The sequence below is a fragment of the Mesocricetus auratus genome, unplaced genomic scaffold, assembly GCF_017639785.1.
Source record: "Mesocricetus auratus isolate SY011 unplaced genomic scaffold, BCM_Maur_2.0 Super-Scaffold_100018, whole genome shotgun sequence".
Classification (NCBI taxonomy): domain Eukaryota; kingdom Metazoa; phylum Chordata; class Mammalia; order Rodentia; family Cricetidae; genus Mesocricetus; species Mesocricetus auratus.
The window spans coordinates 44,262,251-44,285,760 of record NW_024429199.1 but is presented as its reverse complement, the minus strand read 5'-3'; the positions used below and the strand labels follow the sequence as shown (position 1 = coordinate 44,285,760).

Genomic DNA, 23,510 nt, shown 5'->3' with positions numbered 1-23,510 from the left:
AGGAAAACCACGGCCAAGTCCCCAGAAGTTAAATGACACCATTTAAAAAAGCACACTTCCCTTGACACGCGTGCTGTTTGGTTCTCATCGTTTACACATCTGAGGGTTGTTGTCCTTAAACCTAACACAAAGTTTGAGACCCCCCACCTCCCCGCATCTCCATGGTGCCTCCGGATGGATCACAGTGGAGAGGAAGCTAACAGCCATAACAAAACACAGAACGGTGGGTCCTGCCCTGGAGGAGACTTACTCGTGGAGTCATTTAAATACTCACAGGTGCCTACTGAGTGCTAAGGGAAATCAGTTAAATATTTTCGGGTGCGCCTACTGAGTGCTAGGCGCTTCTCTGGGCAGTGAGCAAAAGAGCCCACACCCGTGTTCTGGAGGAGCTGCCTTCTAATGGAGGGAGACCGGAAATGGACAAGTATCTAAGAAGTGCTTGAAATGATCCGAAGTGCCTGCAGATAAACCAGAGTAAGGTGAACAGTGGCTGAGGGTCTGAGGAAGGAGGGGGTTGCTGAGGAGACCCCGAGGCCAGAGAGGGGCCTTCTGGCAGAGGAAACACGGAGGACAAGGGCTTTGAGGGAGCTAGGATAAGAGGGGAGAGCTTCCCCGGGAAAAGGATGGGGCAGATGAGTGTCTGAAGGAGCGAGGTGGGGAAGCGGGCCGACCACCAAAGTCTTATTCCTTATGCCTTCTTGATTTTCACAAGCCTCACTCCTCACACTGTATTATTATTATGTGTGTCTGGTGTGCATATGCGTATCAGTATGCGTGTGAGTGTGGGGGTGTGCTTCTTTATGTGTATTGTGTAAGGGGTGTGTGTGTATGTGTGTGTGTGTGTGAGGTGTGGGGGGATGTGGACATTATGTGGGTATGTATGTACAAGTGTGCATGTGTGGGGGGTGTGCTTATTTATGTGTATGTGTGTGAGGTGTGTGTGTGTGGTGTGGGGGTGTGTGGATATTGTGTGGGTATGCATGTATAAATGCACATATGTGCATGTGTGTGCATGGATGTGTGTGTGCATGTATGCATGGGTGTGCATGTGCATGTGTGTGTGTGCACACGCGTGTGCACGCCTGCAGGTACATTTGTGCCACAGTTCAGGTCTGGAGTCAGAACAAGTCTCAGGAGTCTCCTGGCTCTGTCCTCTGTGTGCGATGAGCACTTTCATCCTGATGGCCCACGTCTTGTACTTGAGTGAAAAGGAGAGCCACAGAGGAGGAGCAGGGCGGTTCCCTCTGCCTGATGGGAAGGAAACAGATCTTGGAGGCACAGGAAGTTCAGTGGGGAGGCCAGGCACGCAGGCGTCCTCTGCACTACCCACTGGAGCCTGGGATGGCTTAGACCAGCAGGTGGCAGTGAAAGCAGGCGAGCTGTCCAACGTTGCCTATCTGCTGGCATGGGTGTGCGAGAACAGGTTCCAAAGTTGCCTTGGAGAGTGGAACTGCCGTTACCTGAGAATTCAGCTACGCCAACTTGCGATCTTGCTTCCAAAGACCATCTTTCCGGAAGCTGAAACTCTGAATGCAATTTCACTTTTGCAAAGACTTTTCAGTGGAGACATTTCAAGCTCAGGAACAAACAGGCAAAACAAAACAAGCAAGCAGACAAACAAACAAACAAACAGCAAAGATCCCCTCGATTGGCTACCTTCCTGAAAACTGGTAGCAGTGAAAATACCGTTTTTAAAAGAAAATAAAATGAATTGAGATCTTTTCTGGCAACTAATAGAGAGGCCTTCGGGTGTTGGCTAAAGTGGTTTGTACAAAGGCCATGCTGAGTGGGAACATCGTTTGAGAAGGTCTGCCTTCCATGATTCAGAGCCCGCTCACCCAGGCCTCAGCCATCCACGCCAGCTTGGAAGTGGTTACTGCCTTCAGCCTCTAGGAGAGGGTGCTGGAGAGGAGAGGGTGCTGGGGAGGGGAGGGTGCTGGAGAGGCAAGACCACATCTTGGGAAAGAAGATGTTTGACCTCACTTTCAAAGCCAGAGTAGAGAGCAGCTGATTTGTTTGCCTTAGCTAGGAGGGCTGGCGTGGCCATTTGTCTCAGTGTGAAAACAGGTCAAAATGGAAGTCACAGATGCTGACACCTGCTCTCAGGACTTACAAGACTGGATGCCGATAATATGATTGACAACTTCCTTGTGTGCCATCCTAGAGCCTTCATCCAGTGGCTGATGGATGCAGAGGCAGACACCCACAGCTAAACACTGAACTGAACTCCTGGAACCCAGTTGCAGAGAGGGAGGAGTGATGAGCAAAGGGGTCATGACCGGGTGGGTGAAACCCATAGAACAGCTGACCTGAAGCTCATGGACCCCAGACTTACGGCTGAGAGGCCAGCATGGGACTGATCCAGACCCCCTGAACTTGGGTGTCAGTGAGGAGGCCTCGGCAATCTTTGGGGCCTTGGGTACTAGATCAGTATTTATCCCTGGCTTTTGAATGGACTTTGGGAGCCCATTCTACATGGATGGATGCTCTGTCAGCCTGGACACATGGGGAAGGGCCTACGCCCTTCCCTAGATGATATGACAGACTTTGGAGATTCCCCCATGAAGGGCCTCACCTTCATGGGATTGGGGGAATGGAGGAGGAGGGGAGGGAGAGGGAGCTGGGATTGACATGTGAAGCAAGCATGTTTCTAATTTAAATAAAAAAGACTGGGTACACTGTTTAAGCTCTTAGAGCAGCAACTCCTTCCTCAGTAAAGAAAGCAGCTAAGTCACATCTGGGGCCCTATAATGCCACCTGATTTACCAGAGTCCTGGGAGCTAGGGAGTGGCTTGAGACACTGGCTAGAGTCTCAGGAGGAAACAGAGCTCTGGGGTGGGGGGTGCATCCCCAGTGTCCCCACCTTACATTCACGCCCTGGGAGCAGCCCAGAAGCCACAAGACAAATAAGGATTTCCCCTGGACACCAAGCTACTTGTCCCAGCTCAAAAAGCAACAAAACAAAACAAAACAAAAAAATGTCAGAGCCATGACTGGAACCAAGAGCTCTGGACATAGTCAAAAGGCTCCCCTTGGCTCCTGTGATGACCCTCTTGGCACTTTACATGAGGAGCAGGAGGCCAGGCTGCCTTCGTGGAGTCGGTATGTTAGCGGGAGTGTTCAGCCTCTGCAAGAACACAGTTCCCGTAAGGCTGCAGAAGATAGTGTTCCAGAGCAAAGGTCTGAACCCTGTGCAGCCACTAGATACCCATGGCTTGGTTTCACTTCTATACCCTGTGGGTATTTCTGGCTTCTGCCCAATTTTGACGGTTTATGAACCCTCTGGCCACAAACAGGCAGCTGGCACCATGGGAACTTGGTTCCTGCTCCTGACCGGCGGCAGCTGAGATCCTTATGCCTACGTGGGTCCTGGAACAAGTGGGCCAGGGTGTTGAGCTGGATCATAGCGTCAGCAGCATTCCTGAGTTGTCCCTCAGAGATGCCGCTCATCGACACCAGGCAGGGAGAAGGACTCGCTGTGGCCCCTGGCACAGGCCACCACAAGAATCCATCCCGGAAGACAAACACTAGCAGCCCCGGGGGACAGCCGAGTTGTGAATTTCGTCACTGGTATACAGACACAGGTTGAGCAGAGCTTGAATGTCACCGCTATGTGCTGGCTCGGTGGTCTTCCCCAGGCACAGGCCTCCAGATGGAGTGTCAGCAGGTCTGCGAAGTGTCAGCATCCAAGCCTCCCCGGTGACCCTGGGTGACCTGCAGATGAGACAGCTTCGTAGGCATCAGCAGGAGGAGCCACGAAAGAACCTTCTAGAGCCCTAGCTTCATTCTCTCGTTGCTGTCACTTGTTTGCCTTCGCGATGGTTTAGAGGCAAATTGACAGGACCACGGGGTTTCAAATAAATGATTTTTTAACCCCCTAGGGCTCTGAGTATACTGACCAGAAGAAAATACAAGTAAAAGGGGGCGTTTACACGAGGTGAACCTTAACCTTACACAGATTACTCCCCGTTATCAAAGGAGAGAGGCTGCGCCTGGATCCACTTACCGCTTGGCCAGCCTCCGGTCACCCGATCACCAGTACCACAGAGAACCATCAAACACACAGAACCCTCTGGGCCTGGCCCAAGGGCTTGTGTTTTCACAAGACTGCAAAGTAAGCAGACACTGTCCTAAAGGAGAGAGTGAGCCTGGGGTGGGGGTGGGGGCGTGTGGGGGTATCTTTGAATCAATTGCAAACAAACAAACAGAAACACAGAAATGTCGAGAAATCTCGGTTCTTCAGCAAGCTAGAGGTGAACCGCAGGAGACCAACGGCACGAGTGGTCTGCACTCAATCTTCTGGGACAGGCTTCCTTACTCTGCTCCGCTGGGAGTCTGAGCCCAGGGCATCATTCGAAGAGGACTAAATGCTACCTGGCAGGTTGTTCATGGGGACAGGAGAGAGGTGCTGTGCCGTCTAAGTCACGTGACCCGCCCTCTCTGGGCCTTCCTTCATTCTGCACTAAGAATTTAGCTCAACAGTCCTTGTCTAGAGGCAAATAAGATAAAAATCTATTCCCTACAGGCCCAAGGCCAGGGTGCCAGACTCACACTGCAGAACCGAGGACACACAGGAACCTCCGTGGTACTGTTACTACTATATTATTAGTCACCAGAGTGCAGTCTTTAGGACTTGGCAGATTCCTGAAGCTCTCACCTCTCAAACTGAACAGCCCCTGATGCAAGATGACCCCACCTTAGTGTTTTAGTTTTATGATGGGTTTATCTGAGTATTAAATGCACCTTGGGGGGGCTCACATGTGTGTGACCATGTGTGGGTAGACTAAAGGACAGTCTCAGGTATCATTCATTCCCCTTCCTGGGGTGGGGGGGCGTTGTTTTAGTTTGTTGTTGTTTTGAGACAGGGTCTGTCCCTAAGACCTGGGGTCATTGACTCACACAGGGGGACCTCCTGTCCCTGCCTCGATTACAAGCCACTGTATCAGACTCTTCATGTGGTCCTGGGGATCAAGTTGTGTCTTCACGATTGTGCTCAAGCCCTTTACTGACTGAGCATCTCCTGTGTCTGACATGTTCTTTTACCCTAACGCTAGACAGACTCAGCACAGTTATAGTTATAGATAATCAAAATTTACCATCCCAGGAGTAATCCCTGCCCCCAGTCAAGGAACACCCATAGGTTCTAACAGGTGAAGTTATAGTTATAGATAATCAGAATTTACCATCCCAGGTGTAGCCCCCGCCCCCAGTCAAGGAGCACCCATAAGTTCTAACAGGTGAAGTCATAGTTATAGATAATCAGAATTTACCATCCCAGGTGTAGCCCCTGCCCCCAGTCAAGGAGCACCCACAAGTTCTAACAGGTGAAGTTTTAGGACGATACCAACATTCCGACCATGGCAGGTTCTACCCTCACGAGCAGAGCGCTGACACTGTGAGCGCTCAGGAAACTCTCACAGGTAGACCAGCAGAAAGGAGCTCCCTTCGCTTACGCAACAGAGATCCAAGACTGGGTACTGTGGATCCCTTTCAGTGGGTGCGTTAGTTTCCTGCGGCTGCTGTGACAAAACGCCACAGCTGGGCAGCTTAAGCCAACAGAGGCATCTCCGTGCCCTTGGACAGGGCAGTCTGAGGTCATGGTTGGCAGGCCATCTCCACCTCTCACACCTGCAGGGGCACCCTGGTTGCCTCTGGCAGCTTCTGGTCGCGGCTGGGCTCCCCTGGTTTTCCTTGGCTTGTAGCCACATCACGTAGTCTCTGCCTCCGTCCGTGAATGTTCTCTTCCGGGAGGGATGCCAGTCCCATTGGACTGGGCCCGCCTACTCTAACGTGAGTTCATCTTAACTAATTAGGTCTGTGCCATCCATGTTTCTAAGTGAGGTCACATCCTGAAATGCTGGAGATCAGAACTTCAGTGACTATTTGGAGGGAATGTAACAGTAACCTATCCTTCTCTTTTTTCCTTAATGGTGACTGTGTTTAAAAAGCTTTCTAACAGAAATTGTTTTTGTAGAAAGGAGTATTGAGAGAGATAGAGTGTCCCCTGCCCATCAGGTTTAAAAGAGGGGGAACCCCAGTTACAAGGTGGGTGGTCCAGGACACGCTGTTTCCTCCTGCTCTACTCTCTCAGCCCACAGCACTTTCCACAGGGTGGTTCTGACAATGATGGAGTTAACCCCAGATCCAGCTGGGGAAGGTCATCGGGCCATGATCCTGCCCTACGTGGGTTTGGAAAGTCATACTTGGGTACCCTAACCCACGGAGACACCTCCCAGCCTAATATTTCTTTATGTATTATAATATCACAGTCCACTCTTGATCCAAAACCACTGACTCTTTATGGTAAAATGATCTACAGCTCAAGATAGACACTGTATGAGAAGCTCGTACAGTTTTCGCTTTACAGTCCAGTCCATCAAAGCAGGTGTAAAAGTCTCCTGAGGTTTGCAGACCTTTGCCCTACATTGCCATGCTCCCGTAGCAGATGTGATCTCAGTAGAATGTCCCCCTCTCAGTGTCAGTGCGATGGAGCTACCAGACAGTACCACCTTTGGTTCCGTTACCTTTTGTGTGTATGGAGTTGTGCCTGCCTGTATGTATGTGTACCTGGTATGTGGAGTGCCTGCAGGGGTCAGAAGAGGGCATTGGATCCCCTGAACCAGGAGTTACAGATGGTTGTCAGGCAGTCAGCCATCGTGTGGGTGCTGAAAATCGAACCCGGGTCCTCTGGAAGAGCAACCAGTGCTCTTAACCACTGAGCTTAACCTCTTAGCTCCCACTCAGGGCCAGTCTCGAGGTATGGGCTCTCCTTTACATAATCCATTTACTTATTCCTTTGCCTGCAGTCGCCATGAACATTTCTCGTTTTTACTCTTGATTTTGTTTTATTTTCAGTGCTTGTGATTTAAACTAGGGCTTCACACCTACGTACTGCTGAGCTACAACCCCAGATATCACTTTTTTAAATACCCAGACCTTTCCACCTGTGAAGGGACCATTAGGATCCGTGCTGGTCTGGACTGTAGGTAGTGATCCTGGTCTAGGAGGGGCTTCCCACCCATCCACTCCGATTCCGAGGTGAGGGCGGGCATGAGCAGGGAGTTAATGACGCGTGTGCCCTACAGACTAGGAAGTCATGTTCAGCATTGGTTCAGACTTTGCCAGATGGGGGTGCAGGCACAGCACAGCCCAAGCCACCGGGCCCTGAGAGACTCTGCCTAGACAGCTGCTTAGGCACCATGTTTGCTTTCAGCCCTCACTCCGTGGTGAAACCCAAACACTCTACGGTTGGCGTGACGTGAGGAAGAAAGGAAGACCGCGGCATGCTCACGACAACATTGTGCTCATCCTGAGCAACAACAGCCAGGCTAGCATCCTCCTTCGGTATCCCAGAGAGACGGAGGATGAGCGAGCGGGGACTGCCCATCGGCAGCACTCACGCTGTGTGTGAGCACACACTTGCCAAGGTGCGAGCCAGCCCTTCAGCTCATCTCCCTATGTTAAGCAATCAGTGTCTCAATTTGCCTGTGCGGCTGCTTTGTCAAGTTATCACTCGCAGGAGGATGGCCTTCTTTCTGCCCACTGAAATAAAGGACTAACTTCTCAAGTCGGTGCATTGACTCCCCTTGTGATTTCCCAGTAACATTCTGAGTACTTGCGTCTTTGAGGTACGTGAAGTGCAGCCCAGAGTCAGGGTCCACTCCTGGACAAGACCCACTTGTAGCCCCTAGGGTATCTCTAGTATCTCTCAGACTTGCTAACCCTTTCCAGTGTCTTACCCAGAGCCATCAAACGTCCCGTCTTTTGGCGGCAGACGGTACAGTTCTTATCCACACTTTGTGCCTCAGAGGCTACAGGACCAACGTGTTCTCATTCACTGAATCTCGGCCTTGCTGGGGCTGTCAGCATTAAACTCATCTCAGGGACTAGGTAGTCACCATAAGAGAACACACAATGATGTCTGCTTGTGGGCCACGGGTACCTTTTGAGCCTGGAAGGGGGTTCTTCTGATGGGCACCAACATGTTCTATTTTGACATACCCCCACAACATTGCCATGATAATTCCAATTAGATTGTGTGCCATATAAATAGCTCTTGTTAGATTACCCATTTGGCCACTGGTCTCCACCCACAAGGCTGTAAAACCCAAACACAGGCCCTTTACCACTGCTGAATTCTTGGACGTACAATGCAGCCCATCAGGATAGTTTGTTTTCTTAATTGTCTTCTGCTTTGTCTTTAGAGTGATGCCCATCCAAATGTCATCTGTTCACCCTGGAACTGGCACCCGTGAACTAAGAAGCTCCTAGATGGTTGATTGACAGACGTATGCAGAGCACCGTCAGAGTGACGCTTGAGTACTGCATTCCCAGTCAGTCCTGAGGTGGGAGTGCTCCGTGCTTCTGTTTCCCTTCTGCCTTCATGAAATCCAATTGGCTACTCTTTCCTGTGGAACTCCCTGGGTACCTCCGCCCTAGGAGAAAATGTCTCTGACACCACCCAAGACATCGTGGGTGTTTCCGGTTATGAGTCTTCAATGCTCACAGTAGCTTCAATTAATGTCTCACGGGAAGCTAGCTAACCCTGTCCAGCAAAGTCCGGTCGTCGTTGCTGGGAGATGCAGAGTTTGGCCCTAAGCCCCCAACAATGCTCTACAAAGGGTCACCACACAGACTTTGTCTACACCAGCACCCTAGCTCCTAGCCAACACCGTGGAGCTCAGGCATGTCTGCTTAATATGGTAAGGGTGGTGGACTCGAGCGACCAGTCAGGTGCAACGCCCATCCCTATAACAAAAGCAGGTAAAGGGGATATAGCTGCTCCACACAGAGCCTGTCCAAACATCCCCCATTTTCCTAGAAGCTCCCACCTGGATTCCATATGCCCTTACCTTACCATCTATGAGTTTCCTTGGGAGTTTGTCATTGGGCATGAGTTTCCAGCACCAAGTAGGGTAAATGTTCCTGCAGACAGATGTGATTTCTATCTCCATAAAAACATCTGGACAAAGGAAACTCAGCTTCTTTACACAAAGTAAACGCCCTCACTTTCATAAAGCACAAAAAAGTTTCTGTCACATTCTAGCCCAAGTCAGGTCTTCACCCAGGGTACTGGTACCTCAGTGAGTAGGGGTCACGCACCAAGGGTACTGGTACCTCAGTGAGTAGGGGTCACGCACCAAGGGTACTGGTACCTCAGTGAGTAGGGGTCACGCATCAAGAGTCCTAGTCTACTGGCCATTGTTATCTCCAAGAGTCATTTTCTGAATCTGGGGTTCTGTAACCAGCCAGCTTCCTATCCCTGTCACCATGCCATGATGCACTGAACCCCTGACCAAAATAAGCCCTTGTTTCTTTAAGTTGTTTATGTCAGCATATTTCATTACAGCAATAGGAAAAGAAACTGACAATTGCCTTTGTTTATAGCAAAACATATTCGGTGGCATTCGTTAAATATAGAAAGGGAGTTTTTTTTTTCTTCAAAATCATCTTTATGGATGGACCAGAGAAATGGGGTTTTTCAACTTTGAATACAATATGGACAGGTGGGAACTTTTTCCCCATCTAAATTATTCTTTTTTTTTTTTTTTTTGCTGTAGTACCTCAATGAGAAAGTGTGTCAGGAGCTTGGGAGATGGCCAAGCAAAGTGCTTACTGTGCAAGCATGAAGACCCGAGTTCATACTTCAGAACCCACACGAAACGTCAGATGCGATGGTGCACACTTGTCATCCCAACGCTGGGGAGGTGGAGACAGGCAGATTCCAGCCTACAGCTGCCCCACCACAGACGCCCCACGGAGGCCCTACGGACACCTCATGGCTACACCACAGCCGACCCCACCATGGCCGACCTACCAGCTTCCCCAAGACCACCCCACAGCCACCCCACAGTCATCCCACAGATGCCCCACGGCCATGTCATGGCTACCCCCCCCCACCATGGCCACCCCACCATGGCCACCCCACCATGGCTACCCTACAGCTGCACCGTGACTGCTACATGGCTGTGGAGAAGCACCAATGCCTGCTCTGGAGAAGCAAGATTCTGAGGGCTTCAGCTAGTGGAACTTCCACATAGGAAAGCATTTTACTCAGCCTGCATTGGGAGAATAATGTGCCAGTGAGTGGAAAGTTCTAGAAGATCAATCCTGATACACCACAAAGAAGCTTCCTCCAGCCATAAGTCACACCCGACAGCCTAATGAGTCCATAGTTCTGAGTCAGAGGCTGTGCCCATCTGCTGGCTCACCTGGCTGCGATAGTCCTGGAGGAAGAGGGGGCGGGTGTGACGGGAGAGAGAGAGGAAGGGTGGAGTGTGGGATTGAATGTCTACTGACTTGCAAACCAACCGCTGAGTCCCGTGTGGTCGCACACATCAGCTCTGACTCGGGTGGGGCCACCAAGTTTACCGAGGATGTTAAGAGCGTTCCTGGTGACATGGCTGTATATGGGGCCAGAGCTGGACTATTGCGTCCTTCCTGACCCGACTTAGCCCTCTGGTGTCAACGCTGTTTGCTGTGATGATGAATGACACAGTCTCTGTCTCTGTGAGGACATCTGTTCCCATCATCCTTGCTTCGGCTGACTACAAGTGGCTAAGGGGCGCATAGATGCCAAGATATCAGACACCATCTCCTGAAGCCTGTGTGACCAGTGACCCCCACGCCCTCCTATCTATGCTGTGCCCTTTGTCTCTCCAGTGCCTGTGGCCTGGCCGGCCACTGGAAAGGCCTCATCGACTCTAACTTCCTTCTCGGACTAGCCCTGCCCTCTGGTGTGGAGAATCTGGGGAAACTGAGGTTGGCATGACTGCAGGCCGTCACTTGCAGTACTGACAGAGGACAGAAACCTGGGGACAACGTTTTATCTATGTTACAAGGAACCTGATAGATGATTAAGAAATACTTCTGCCATTGATTACGAGAAATGATCCATTTGTGTGGATTAAATGATCAACACCCAAGATTACCCTCAGGTCACATTTCTGAATATGCAAATGGCCCACAAATAACGTGACAAGGACGCAAGATGCCCAGATTGAAATGCCCAACACTGAGGTAGCTCCTAGTGGTGGCTTCCCCCATGGGGCACCATGGAACTGTTGCTTACCTCTATGACTCGACTGTCCTCTAGTCTGTCACCAAATAGCATTGATTTTACAGCTGTCCAGCTCTGTGTTTTATTTCTGTGTTAACGTCTCAGTGGAAACGTGTCGAATGACTGCGGAGCCGGTCCCGTAAGTGATCTGAGCGCTTGCCTTATCTGATGGTTCCTCTAGTTCAGGATGGATTTCAACATCGCTCCTTGGCACGGGGTGCTCGCCTTGACTCTCACCTGGAGGCCTCTTGCTCACGGGCATGAAGATCTGGCGTCCTGATATGGACCGTACCCATGAGTCAATCACAGGTGTGAGTGCTTGTGAATTTCCTAGTAGGAGGCAGTCAGGACCACGTCTGGTCCCTAGATACAGAGGGAGGCTTGACGATCATAGTTGCTTTTGTAACTAGCCCACTCCCACAGGCTGCCCAGTGATTAATAGACGTGGCCTCAGCTTCTGACGTACTCACTTAGGATGTCTGGACACCACTGAGGAAATCCCTAAATGGCTCTGAACCCACTCACTCAGCAGATGGCCAAGGGGCTTCAGGGGCCCAGGCAGTTTTTGGAGGCCACTGGAGGCTGTCACAGGCATCCACACCAATGTCCAGCCAGCAGCTTGAGGGAGGAGGCCTGCCATGGGTCACTGCCTTTGGACTGACCTGCCATGCCCACTAATGATTTAACACAAGAGGAGGAGTGGGAGGAAGGGGGGAGGAGAAAAGAGGTAGGAAAGCAAAAGGAGGGGAAGAGAGTGAGGGGGAGACAGACAGAGAGAAAGGGGAAACAGACAGACAGACAGACAGAGAGAAAGGGGAAACAGACAGACAGACAGAGAGAAAGGGGAAACAGACAGAGAGAAAGGGGAAACAGACAGACAGACAGACCGACAGAGAGAAAGGGGGAAACAGACAGACAGACAGAGAGAAAGGGGAAACAGACAGACAGACAGAGAGAAAGGGGGAAACAGACAGGCAGACAGACAGAGAAAGGGGGAAATAGAAAGACAGGCAGACAGACAGAGAGAAAGAGGGAAACAGACAGACATACAGACAGAGAGAAAGGGGGAAACAGACAGACAGAGAGAAAGGGGGAAATAGACAGGCAGACAGGCAGACAGACAGGGGGAAACAGGCAGACAGGCAGGCAGACAGATAGACAGAGGTTGCATTCCTGTTTTATCATGCAGCTTTGTCAGCAGGCCACCCTTCTCTGCTTTGCTAGGTAACATCACAGTGCCCCGAGATCCTTCTGCCCGGCAGGAAAGACCGCTGCCTATTTCCATTGTGCTTGGATGCCCTCGCCAGCATTCTAAAGGAGCATCCCCAACCCCTAACACAGACGTGATAACCTAGAACAACAGAAAAGTGACAACGGAACAAATACGCCCATGCCTTGCGTTAGCACTTGACCTATATGTGTGACAAATGTGTTATTCTTTCCTCACAAGTGGATGAAGAGGAAGGACAGGTCGGGGTTGGAAGGACTGGGACGAACCCTTTGAAAAGGCAGAGTGACTCAGTCTGAGGGAAATCAAAGCAAACCGCCACAGCACGCCACTCAAGTGCATTGCTTTCAGAGGCATCAGGAACACGCTGAGGGCTCGGAGGTGACCCCAGACCCTGGTGCACATTGCGTTGGGCATGCATAACCAAATGCATAAGCCATCTCTGTCACACCTTGTAGGAGAGGCTGGCTGTGTAGGCGACATGAGGATGTATTAATTTTCAGGTCACTTCACGTGCTGGGGAAAGATTAACCAGCTGTGATATGCTAAGGGACTCGGATTTCTCCCCGTGGGATACAGAGAAGGGATTGTTTGTAGTGCAGGACGGACTCACAGAGAATGAGGTTACAGTAAACACATCACACTCCAGGGCCTGCTCTGGGCATTTCCGGGCAGCAAGATCTTCTCCCGTTGGAGAGGTGTGGTTGGAAGTTGGCCTGCCCAAGGAAAGTCTGACCCTAAGGCTGGTCCCTCTTTAAAGTAAACTAACGCTCACCCTTTGACTCCTGGTCAAGAGTCGTCCTGAGCTGACCGTGGCCGCCTTCAGCAGCATTTGGAGTCCTGCAGGCGAAACCTCAGGACCAGCTGCCTCCAGGAACCATGCCGACGGTGGATGATATTCTAGAACACATAGGGGAATTCCACCTTTTCCAGAAACAGACATTTTTTCTCTTAGCTCTGCTGTCAGGTGCCTTCACTCCCATCTACGTGGGCATCGTCTTCCTGGGCTTCACCCCTGACCACCGCTGCCGGAGTCCTGGGGTGGCCGAGCTAAGCCAGCGTTGTGGCTGGAGCCCGGCTGAGGAGCTGAACTACACCGTGCCGGGCCCGGGCTCTGCGCACGGGGCCTCCTTCCTCAGCCAGTGCATGCAGTACGAGGTGGACTGGAACCAGAGCACCCTTGGCTGTGTGGACCCCCTGTCCAGCCTGGCGGCCAACAGGAGCCACTTGCCCCTGAGCCCCTGCCGGCACGGCTGGGTGTACGACACTCCTGGCTCCTCCATCGTCACCGAGGTAAGTGAGCTTAGGAATCAGGATGGAAAAAAGCCAATAATTGACCTTGTTACAGGAGAACTAGGAAACACACGGTTCCTATACTTGCCCGGACATGCTTTTTTGGACTCATACGCCTTATAAAATTTTAGTTTCCTGGTAAAACATGCAGCCTTTCCCTCGTCTGAGGTATTTAGTGAGAACTCCCTGGATGCTGACAGGGGTGATGTGGTATGTGCGGATCTCAGCAACAGGCAACAAGCAAACACACATCGGGAGGTCGGAAAACGATGACGGATGCGGGCGTGCTTCTACCACACCACGCAAGGGCCACCAAAAGGAGTGTGGCCCTCCCTGACCTATGCTCTGCTAACAGAGATATATGTTCATCTTCAGTGTGGTCAAAGTGCCCACAGGAAGCTTTGGGGTTAGACTGTGGGACAACTATTTTTATTAAAACACGGTGAGGGGTGGGGGAGTGGGACCTGGGAAGAAGAGAGGGGGTGAAGAGGAAGGGAGTTGGTCATGGGGGAACAGGAAGTTGAGGGGGTGGGGGTAGAATAGGGGGAAGAGGGAATCATAGGATCGAAGACAGATCAGGCACCAGAGTGACCTCGAGTGATCTAAAGGGATAACACCAATTGGCAAGCTAAGCAATAGTGGAGGGACCACCTCGAATGCCCATTCCTGATAATGAACTTGATGTCTATAACCATCCGGGAGCCTTCATCCTGTGACTGATGGAAGCAGAGGCAAACACACAATTAATCACTGAACTGAACCCAAGGAACCCAGTGACAGAGAGAGAGGAGTGATGAGCAAATTGGCAAAGAATGGGCTGGCAAAACCAGCAGAGACAGCTGATCTGAACAGGGGAGAGCTCTTGGACCCCAGACCGACAGTGGGGAGGCCAGCATGGGACTGATCTGGACCCCCCAAATGTGAGTGTCAGTGAGAAGGCCTGGGCAACCTATGGGGCCCTGAGCTGTGGATCAGTGTCTATCCCTGGTATACAAACTGTCTTCATGTGCCTATAGCACAAAGAGAGATGCTCTCTCAGCCTGGACTCTTAGGGGAGTGCCTGGACCCTATCAAGAGTAAAATGACAGACTCTAGATATCCCCTATGTGGAAGGATTTGGCAGTAGGGTGGGAGGGAGGGGGGAAGGGGAGTGCGGGAGGAGAGGAGGGAGAGGGAACTGGGATTGACATGTAAAACAAGCTATTTAAAATTAAAATAAAAAATGATAAAAAAATTAAAAAAAAAAAGTAGAGTCACGCCGGGCGTTGGTGGCACACACCTTTAATCCCAGCACTCGGGAGGCAGAGGCAGATGGATCTCTGTAAGTTCGAGACCAGCCTGGACTACCAAGCGAGTTCCAGGACAGCCTCCAAAGCCACAGAGAAACCCTGTCTCGGAAAAAAAAAATGTAGAGTCACAGGGGCAGGGAAGGTGGCTTAGGGGCCAAAGTACTTGCCATGCAAGCCTGACAACCAAAAGCCAGCCCCAACCCCCTGGGAAAGAGGAAGGCGAGAACCAGGTCCGCAAAGTGTCCTCTAACTTCCACACGCGTGCAGTGACGCGTGCGCACCCACTCACACATATGCACACACACGCAATGATAATGAAAGTGGTTTAAAAGATACAGGCATGGGTTGAGGGGGTGGCTCAGTAGGTGAACTGCGTGCCTTGTAAGCTTGAGGACCTGACTTTAATGTCCAGAACCCGTAGGAAAAAAAAGCCAGGTGTGTGCGTGTGATCACTTGGGAGCACTTGGGAGGCAAAGACGGGTGGATTCCTGAGGCTTGCTAGCCAGCCCGCCAAACCTAGTTGGCCAGATTCAGACCAATGAGAGGCCCCATCTCCATAAAAAAAAAAAAAAATCAGGAGAATGGCTAGGGCTGCCTCTGGCACATGTGCATGCCTATGCACATATGAACGCAAGCATATACACGCATACATATGATCTAAGTGAAGCCTCATTCCCCGAAGAGAAAGGCAAGTGTGGAAACTTACTATGGAATTGTCCTGCAAGCACAGAGGAAGCAATTCAGCAGCTGGAAAGGGCCGCCTGGGTCCTGAGCCTTTAGCGAAGGAGCCTCGTCTGGGGATCTGGAACAGACATCATGCCACTCTAAAACAGCTCTGCAGAGTGACTCGAGTCATCTGAGGCCAGAGTGGGGGAACTGGCTTATGCACCAGGCTGCAGAATAAGATGGCAGAGTGAGGTTAAAAGACCGTATCTTGTCTGCTGGCCAGCACTGCTCACCCTCCTCTACCTGCCTTTGGAGCAAATCAGCCAAAATGTATTGATCATTGGGAGTACACCTGGAAGTCCCCCTATTGTTTTAAAATAAAAGACAGCTAACAGATGCCTAAAGCTCACTGTCCCTAGCTGTACAGGTATGTCATGTGACTACCTCCACTCGCCTCTGTGTCTTTCAACTAGAAGGGAGAAGACAGACTTGCCTGTAAGTCAAGCCACTACTTGACTTCAGTTGATAGAGCCAAATGCTGGACTCACACTGTCAGATGGAATGTTAAATGGATTCCAGGGGAAAATCTGTTGCTGGCATATAGAAAATTAGCATGGGTTAGGAAACAGCTGGGTTACTGGCACTCGGTTCAAGAAATATTCAAGTAACTACCACGCGCTAATTAGCTGAACTCCTGGAGCTCCCAGGAACTCCCAGTTCAGACTATTCAAAGAAATCTCTGGGCTGGACTGAGTCTAACAAGATTCTAACAGCATCTTCCCCCCTCTCTCCCTCCTGCTCCTCTCCCGGCTTGGACCACACCCCACCTCTGGACAGTTTAACCTAGTGTGTGCTCACTCCTGGATGCTGGACCTGTTTCAGTCCGTAGTAAACGTGGGGTTTTTCATCGGTGCTGTCGGGATTGGCTACCTAGCAGACAGGTAGGTGAGACACCTGCAGGGCTTTTTAAGTAACCTACAGGTCCAGACAGCGCTTGGGCTCACCCACCCCGAGTCCTTCTTTGCCCCAAACACACAGACCACTCACTCCCACCCACCCTAGCCTTGGTTACTCTCATAATCCTGGGCTTTTTTCAGCTGCTTTGATAACGATGACTCATGTTTTACTCTCAGATCCTCTGGAGGTCAGGCAAGGTTTCAACCACCAGGAAGGCTCTTTTCTTATGGGCTATCTACCAGTTCGGTCCTGGAAGAGGCAACAAATGACTTAATCCCACTTGTGATTCTCAGTTTATTCTTTGGCCTCACTGTCTCCCACATGGTCATGAGCTGGGAGCTCCATCCAGGCCAGCTAATTCTCATACAGCAGAGACCCCATCAGTAGGCTCTATGCCTGTCTGTCTGTCTGTCTGTCCACATTCAGTGTCTGTAGTGTCCAAGCTGTGCTCTGGCTCTGGGTACCCACCATTGTGGACTCCTGCTCACTGTACAAAAGTTTTCTTTTTAATGTTCATATTTTTGCATTTTATTTATTCATTTATTTTTCCCTTTCTACCCCTCCCCTCTTCTCCCTCCAATGCTCCCAACTCTTGAACTGACAGCCTCTTCTTTTTCTTTGATTATTATTGTTACACACACATATACAAAATACATATACATACATATGAACAATATATAAATATAGCCTGCTTGTTGTTGTCGTCTGTATGTGGTTTCAGGGCTGACCTGGATAACCAATCAAGGAGTTCATCCCTGGGAAATTCTCACCCTCTTACCAGGCATTTGCTGCTTATAGCTCTTTGTCTAGGTATGGGCCCTGCGAGAGTTTCCCCTTTCCGAGTTAGCATGTGTGTTGATATTGTCAGTGCCCATGTCTTGTTTCTGCAGCCATTTCTAAGAGGCCGTCACACAGCAGACTTTAGACTTCCTGGTTCTCCGGCTCTGACAGTCTTTACAGGCCTCTCCCTCTGTTCCCCAGGCACAGATGCGGGAGCTGTGCTGCAGGTGTAACCCCTGGGGCTGGGTGCCCCACAACCCATTGAACTTGGCATTGTGTCCAGTTGTAGTTTCCTTCAAGACTCTCCATTTGCTAAGGAGAGAAGCTTCCTCTTAGATAAAGGATGAGGGCTACATTTACCTGTTGCGTATAAGGAACGAAGTCAAGGAATTTCTTTATAACAAACTCCTTTGCTCCATAGATGACCCTTAGCTAGTAAGTGGAGTCCTCAACAGAGAGAGTAACAGAGATCCGAGGAGTACTGTAGATACCTGGGCCATCAGAGTCCGTGATAACAGTATACATAGTGCCTCCATTGCAGAGTGCCTTCTGTAAGTCAGGAACTCAAACTCTATGACCTGGACGGTACCACTCTAATTGCCAGTCACCTAATAGCACAATGGTGGGCACCTGTGTATTCGTGTGCATACTATGATGATACATCTGTATATATACAGACAGACATGGCAAGAAATAGCATTTCTATGTCACATACATGCATTGGGTGCAAATAGCCCCCAGATAATCAGATGTAGTAACACAAGTAGGAAAGGATCTGATTTTTATGTTTATTGCACTTTTTTGATGACATTTAATTACCAGCGTACATTAAATTTCGATAATGGCCGTATTAAACAATCAGCCTGTAAAAGTACATATTTGACTCAGAAATATGTGGCAACTCAGTCCCGTGCTCACTCACTGCCATTTTGGGCCTCCCCAACTATCTCTCTGCTGTGACTATAATCTAAATGTGTGACAGCTTTCTTTGATTAAATTGAAGGTTCCTAAGAATGTACTGACTTTACAAGAGCCCAGGGCTCCGTTGGCAGCAGGAGGGAGGATGGACGGAGGTGGAGGCGTTGTGCCAAAACTCACAATGCATTTGTAACTGTCTGCTCAGCCTGCCCGGCTAGGCTCTTCCAGGGACTGACTGTGGGAGGTTGTGAAGGGTGTGTGTGTGTGTATGTGTGTGTGTGTGTGTATGTGTGTGTATGTGTGTGTGTATATGTGTGTGTGTCTGTGTATGTGTGTGTGTATGTGTGTGTGTGTGTGTTTGGGGAAGTGATTTCATTTTTATCCTGATCACACAGAACTGAGGGTGGCTATTCACAGGCTGCCCGTAATGTCAAGACAGGCACATTAATGAGGAGGTCCAGGGTCCAGTCACGCTCACTGGCCACTGGCGAGGCAGCTCCTGGTGGTTCGTCCACTCCCTGGTACACCAAGGTGGACATTAACACCAGATCTCCATGTGCACAGGTGACAGCCTCACCCAGTAGGCTGCAGAAGCCAGTTAATGATTCTCATCCCACTCAAGGAGGCCAGCTCCAACGCCTCCCCACAGCACATTCCAGAGACCAACACACACTGCCCCCCAGCTCCCCTCCTCCTCAAGTGAGCTCATCCTATGCAGGCAATCTCTAGAAAGCTCTTGGTCCTTTTGCCTCCCTGAAGGTTTTCGATGTCTCTCTAGTTGTTTTCCCAAAGCCTACCTACAGAGAAGGAAACCGAGGCAGGATGGAATCAAAGCACCTCTTCCCAGGTATTAATGACCATATTCGTCAACCCAGATTCTGCTGTAAGTCAAGCTACAATCCATCTGGGTGAGCCTGAGGCTCTGCATATTTACCAGGCTCCCAAATAATTCCCATCACCTACTCGCCACCCCCCCATGAAGAAGATCCTGGGCTCTATCCTAGACAGCAGACAGCTAAAGGACACTCCAAACTGGTGCCCAGACACTCTGGTTCCATCTGTTCCTCATCAAGTAATTTAAGTGGTGGCCATGGTGTGTGTGTTGGTGGAAGAAGGGCATCTCAAGCCACTCATTCAGACCTCCAAAGTGTCTTAAAAGAAAGGCACTGCCTGCCTCTTTGACTGGGATGGTTGCAGTGTCTCTGTAACGTGGATTTAGTTTCCCTACTTGGAGGTGTTAGTAATGCATTTCCCTCTTCCAGCCAAAGGATTTTGTCCTTAAGCAACGTCGCTGAGGCTTTACCGTGAGTCCAAATCTACTAGGTGCTGAGGAATTGCCACTTGAGTCAATATTTACAGATTATAAATTGTGAGGAAAGGGATGTAGGTGTGTCCAGCCCATGGCCCATACTCCACTTGTAGCCAAGAGCAGCTATGGAGGTAGCCCCACGCAGAATGCACTTAATACACAGAATTTACTTAAAACACCGAGGTGTGTGTGTGTGTGTGTGTGTGTGTGTGTGTGAAATGGGGGTCTCTCACTGAACCCAAAGCTTGCTGTTTCAACCAGGCTGTCTGGCCAGTAAGCCCTGGAGATCACCTGCCTTTGCTCCCCCATCCACCCAACAGCAGGTGCCACCACACCCGGCTTTGTGTGTAATGCTGGACATCCAAATACAGGTGCTTGTGCCTGGCACGAGATCCTCACCTAAAGAGCTGTCTCCTCAGCCCTGTGGCGAGATTTCCTTTAAAACACCTTCATTGCTTAGTTCTCGAGCATAAACTTTGCAGGTGATGCAGCGCCATGTCACAGCATCAGGAGGTTAGAGAAGCCTGCCTGGTGAAAACGGGAGGAAGCACGGAAGGATGAGCGGCATGTCCCTTTGGCAAGCCTGACCCTGAAGCCCCAGAGTCACAGATCACAGTGGGGCGCCGCCCATGCAGAGCCTGGCAGTGACACAGTTGAAGCCGTTGTGGCCCAGCAATTTACACTAACGACTAAAGAGACAGCGTGGACTTCAGATCTCCCACAGCAAACAGTACCATCCCAGAGTAACCATTAACAATGCTGTGGATCATTTTCAGATGGCTAGGTAATATCTGGGATCCTCCCTAGAACACAGCTGTCCAACATTAGGAGACTGCGGCTATCGCGTACTGGGTTACCATGAGAACGTGCAACCCTGACGACAAACACTGACCTCAGTTAAACACATGCTATATGTGTATTAGATACAGCTCTGTCTCCTATGAGCTATTAGACAATATTCACTAACAGAGGCTATCTTTTAGAACCCAACCAGGAGGGCGTGATGGGAAGTAACTGAGCACCACCCCCCACGCCCGCACTCGGACAGCCAGCTATTTTTCTATCGCTATGATGTGATGTTTGTGGCTGGGTGACTTTGTAAAGGAAGTGGCGTTAGTCAGCTGATAGTTCTGGACATCCCAGGGGATGTCATTGGCATCATCTTGCGACAGGTAGCAGCATGGCGAAGGAACTGTGTGGGAGAAAGAGATCACATCATGAAGCAGACACAGACAGCCATTTGGGAGTCAGGCTCACTCGCGACAACTCAGTCTTCTAAGATCTATTTCAGGGGCTAGAGAGATGGCTCGGGAGGGAAAGCGCTTGCCCTACAAGTCTGAGGGTCTGAATTCTATCCCCAGATCACATGTTTAAAAAGCAGTGGCAGGGACAACTGGGCAGGTGAATCATCAGTTAAGGGCACTTTTTGCTCTCGCAGAGAGGACCCAGGTTCAATTCCCAGCACCCACAAGGTGGCTCACAACCATCCGTAACTCTACTTCTGAGGGATACAGCGCCCTCTTTGGACTTCCATGGGTCTAGGCACGCGTATGGTAAACATACTGCAGGCAGGTAAAATGCTCATACACATAAAATTTAAAAAAAACTGACCCCAGATTTTGACCATATTTTGATACCATGCACGAATCTTCTCCAACTTCCATGAATCCAACTATGATGGATAATGCTGCCAACTTGTTGGGATCTAGGATCTCCTGGAAGATAAAAAGTCTGGGCGTGCCTGGGAGGGGTTATATAGACTTGGAGGATTGAGGTAGGGAAGATGCGGGTATCTCCGTTCTGTGAGCTGGGGTCCTGGACTAACTAGAAGGAGAATGGGAGCCAAGCACCGCCATCCTCTGCCCTCTGCTTCCTGATTGCAGAGGCAATGTGGCCAGCTGCCTTAAGCTGCCCCGACTGCCCCCCTGTGATGTGCTACACCCTAGAACTGCAGGCTGAAATGAACCCTTTCTTCCACCTGTGAGCTGCTGTTACCAGGTTTGTGTCACAGTGCTAGGGGAAGTAATTAACACACCACCTAACCCCACGCCCGTTCTTGGTTCTTCTCTATAGGTTTGGCCGGAAGTTCTGCCTCCTGGTCACTGTCCTCATCAATGCTACCTCCGGGGTTCTCATGGCAGTTTCCCCCAACTATGCCTGGATGCTGGTGTTTCGTTTGCTCCAGGGACTGGTCAGCAAAGCAGGCTGGCTAATTGGCTACATCCTGAGTAAGACAGCTTGACGTGCTTCTGGGTAAACACGGGGACCTTCAGGCAGGTGGAAAGACAGGAAAAAGACAGAACTGATTTTTTTTTATTCCACACCTAAGGAGTTTTAAAAAACACCCAATCAATCCACTCAGTTTAGCTTTCTTGGAAAATTTGGTTTCTGGACCCCGGGGTGTTATATGGAGAGAAAGTCCAGCCTGCCAAACCTATTCAGGAAGAAGACTCCACGATAAGAGCTATGCTTGGAACGCAAGGGAATTTATTGCTGTATTTCATCTATTCCAGTAAACCACTTGAACTCACACACAAGGAAGGGGAGGACACGGGCATGGTGGCAGACCCTGGTTATGCAGCAAGAGCTAGAGTCACCCAGGAGAAAGGCCTTACGTGCCTGTAAGAGATTATCTGGGGTAGGCTAACCCAGGCACTGTGGGCAGCACCATTCTATGAGCGGGGTCCTGGACTAAAAGAAAAATAGAAAGTGAACTGTCAAATCAGGGGAAGACTTTTCTCACTAGCAGCCAGAGTCACAACTAAGGTCCTTGAGGCACAACAGCACGCTTGACTTCCACAGCACATGTCTGTCTAGCAGTTGTGAAAAATCATCCCCTAGCTAAATCTGGAAATCTCCTAGATCATGTCCTTTTGGCCACATTTGGGAACCAGTCACTTTGGAACTAAGGGATAAGATGGAAGCTTTCATTGGCCAAGAGGTAAACAGAACATGGGCTTACATCCTGATCCCTGGTAATATGAATCTGGGGTATTTCAGTGCATGAAGAGAACATTATCACCTCCAAAAAAAGACATAAAATGAGTGGTTGGTTGATGAGGGACTTAATACGTGTAGCTATCCAACCAATAATTTGGTTTCTAGAACATACTGAGTAGAATTCAATTATGCAGGTGGACATTTTGCCATTAACTGCAACCTCTTACCACTCACTTCTTCAAAAGTCCCCAAGGATGTCCTTGAATCTTTGATGTCTTCCTGGTGACTCCTCCCCACCCTGACCCCCACATCTTCCAAGCATCATCCAGGACCCCAGACACTTTGAAAGACAAGACACTTGCATGTGTGGAAGACCTGCACCATCTTATTTAATTAAATCAGTCATTTTAGAATATTTTAGATGGTTTGCAGTAACTTAGAGAAGTAGGTTTAACATGCTCATCTGTTGGATTAGATATAATTAAAATCCTTCCCAGACCTGTGAGGCCTTTAAAGTGAACACTATGGCTTGTGAAATTCCAATTCTAGCATGTCTGTCATGTGAAGACAGCTCCTAGCTCCCTCCGTACAGACCCCATATGCCTGTCATGATGCAGACATGCAGCATAAATAAAGCCACATAAAACGGTGGCTGGGAACTTGCTTCTCAAAGGGCATAACGAGTCCTCGATGTATTTTTCTGCTTCCTATGCCTTTGCTACTCCCACCTCGAAGGTTTCAAAATAGATTTGTATTTAACGACTCATTTGCAAAGTTTTTGAAAATTTTAAATGAATTTTTTTACAAGCCAGTACTAGCTGATTCCAGCCCATTGAAGGGTCTCTAAGTCCTTTACATAAATAAACAGAATTGCAAAGCACTTATCTCTGTAAGAGGACAACTTGCATGTAAATGTTCATTTATGTATGAATCATCTATGACACAAACTCAGCTTTCTAATTCATTTGTTCATGCCTTGAGTTATCACTGCCTGATTGATAAAGAAGAAAATCATACATTTGTGTGAAATATGATTACATTCATCCTTGAAAATTTAAAAATATTTTTATT

The 23,510-nt window shown here is 49.7% G+C and overlaps 1 protein-coding gene and 1 long non-coding RNA gene across 3 annotated transcripts in view; both read left to right on the top strand.

The window, feature by feature from the left end:
* Positions 1-5,681: 5,681 nt before the first annotated feature.
* On the top strand, positions 5,682-9,850 carry LOC110340121. Of its 2 annotated transcripts, none has more exons than XR_002381905.1 (3): positions 5,682-5,790; positions 8,205-8,345; positions 9,561-9,850. It is a non-coding gene; the product is annotated as an uncharacterized LOC110340121 (long non-coding RNA). The 2 variants fall into 2 exon arrangements; XR_002381906.1 differs by lacking the exon at positions 5,682-5,790 and adding an exon at positions 7,220-7,427.
* Positions 9,851-12,145: 2,295 nt separating this feature from the next.
* The window catches only part of Slc22a2 (solute carrier family 22 member 2), a 32,007-nt gene continuing 20,642 nt past the window's right edge, over positions 12,146-23,510 (top strand). The window contains exons 1-3 of the mRNA XM_040728311.1: positions 12,146-13,580; positions 16,373-16,476; positions 21,573-21,727. Of these exons, the coding sequence (XP_040584245.1) occupies positions 13,167-13,580; positions 16,373-16,476; positions 21,573-21,727 (673 nt within the window). The 5' untranslated portion in view covers positions 12,146-13,166. The remainder of the gene's footprint in view (positions 13,581-16,372; positions 16,477-21,572; positions 21,728-23,510) is intronic.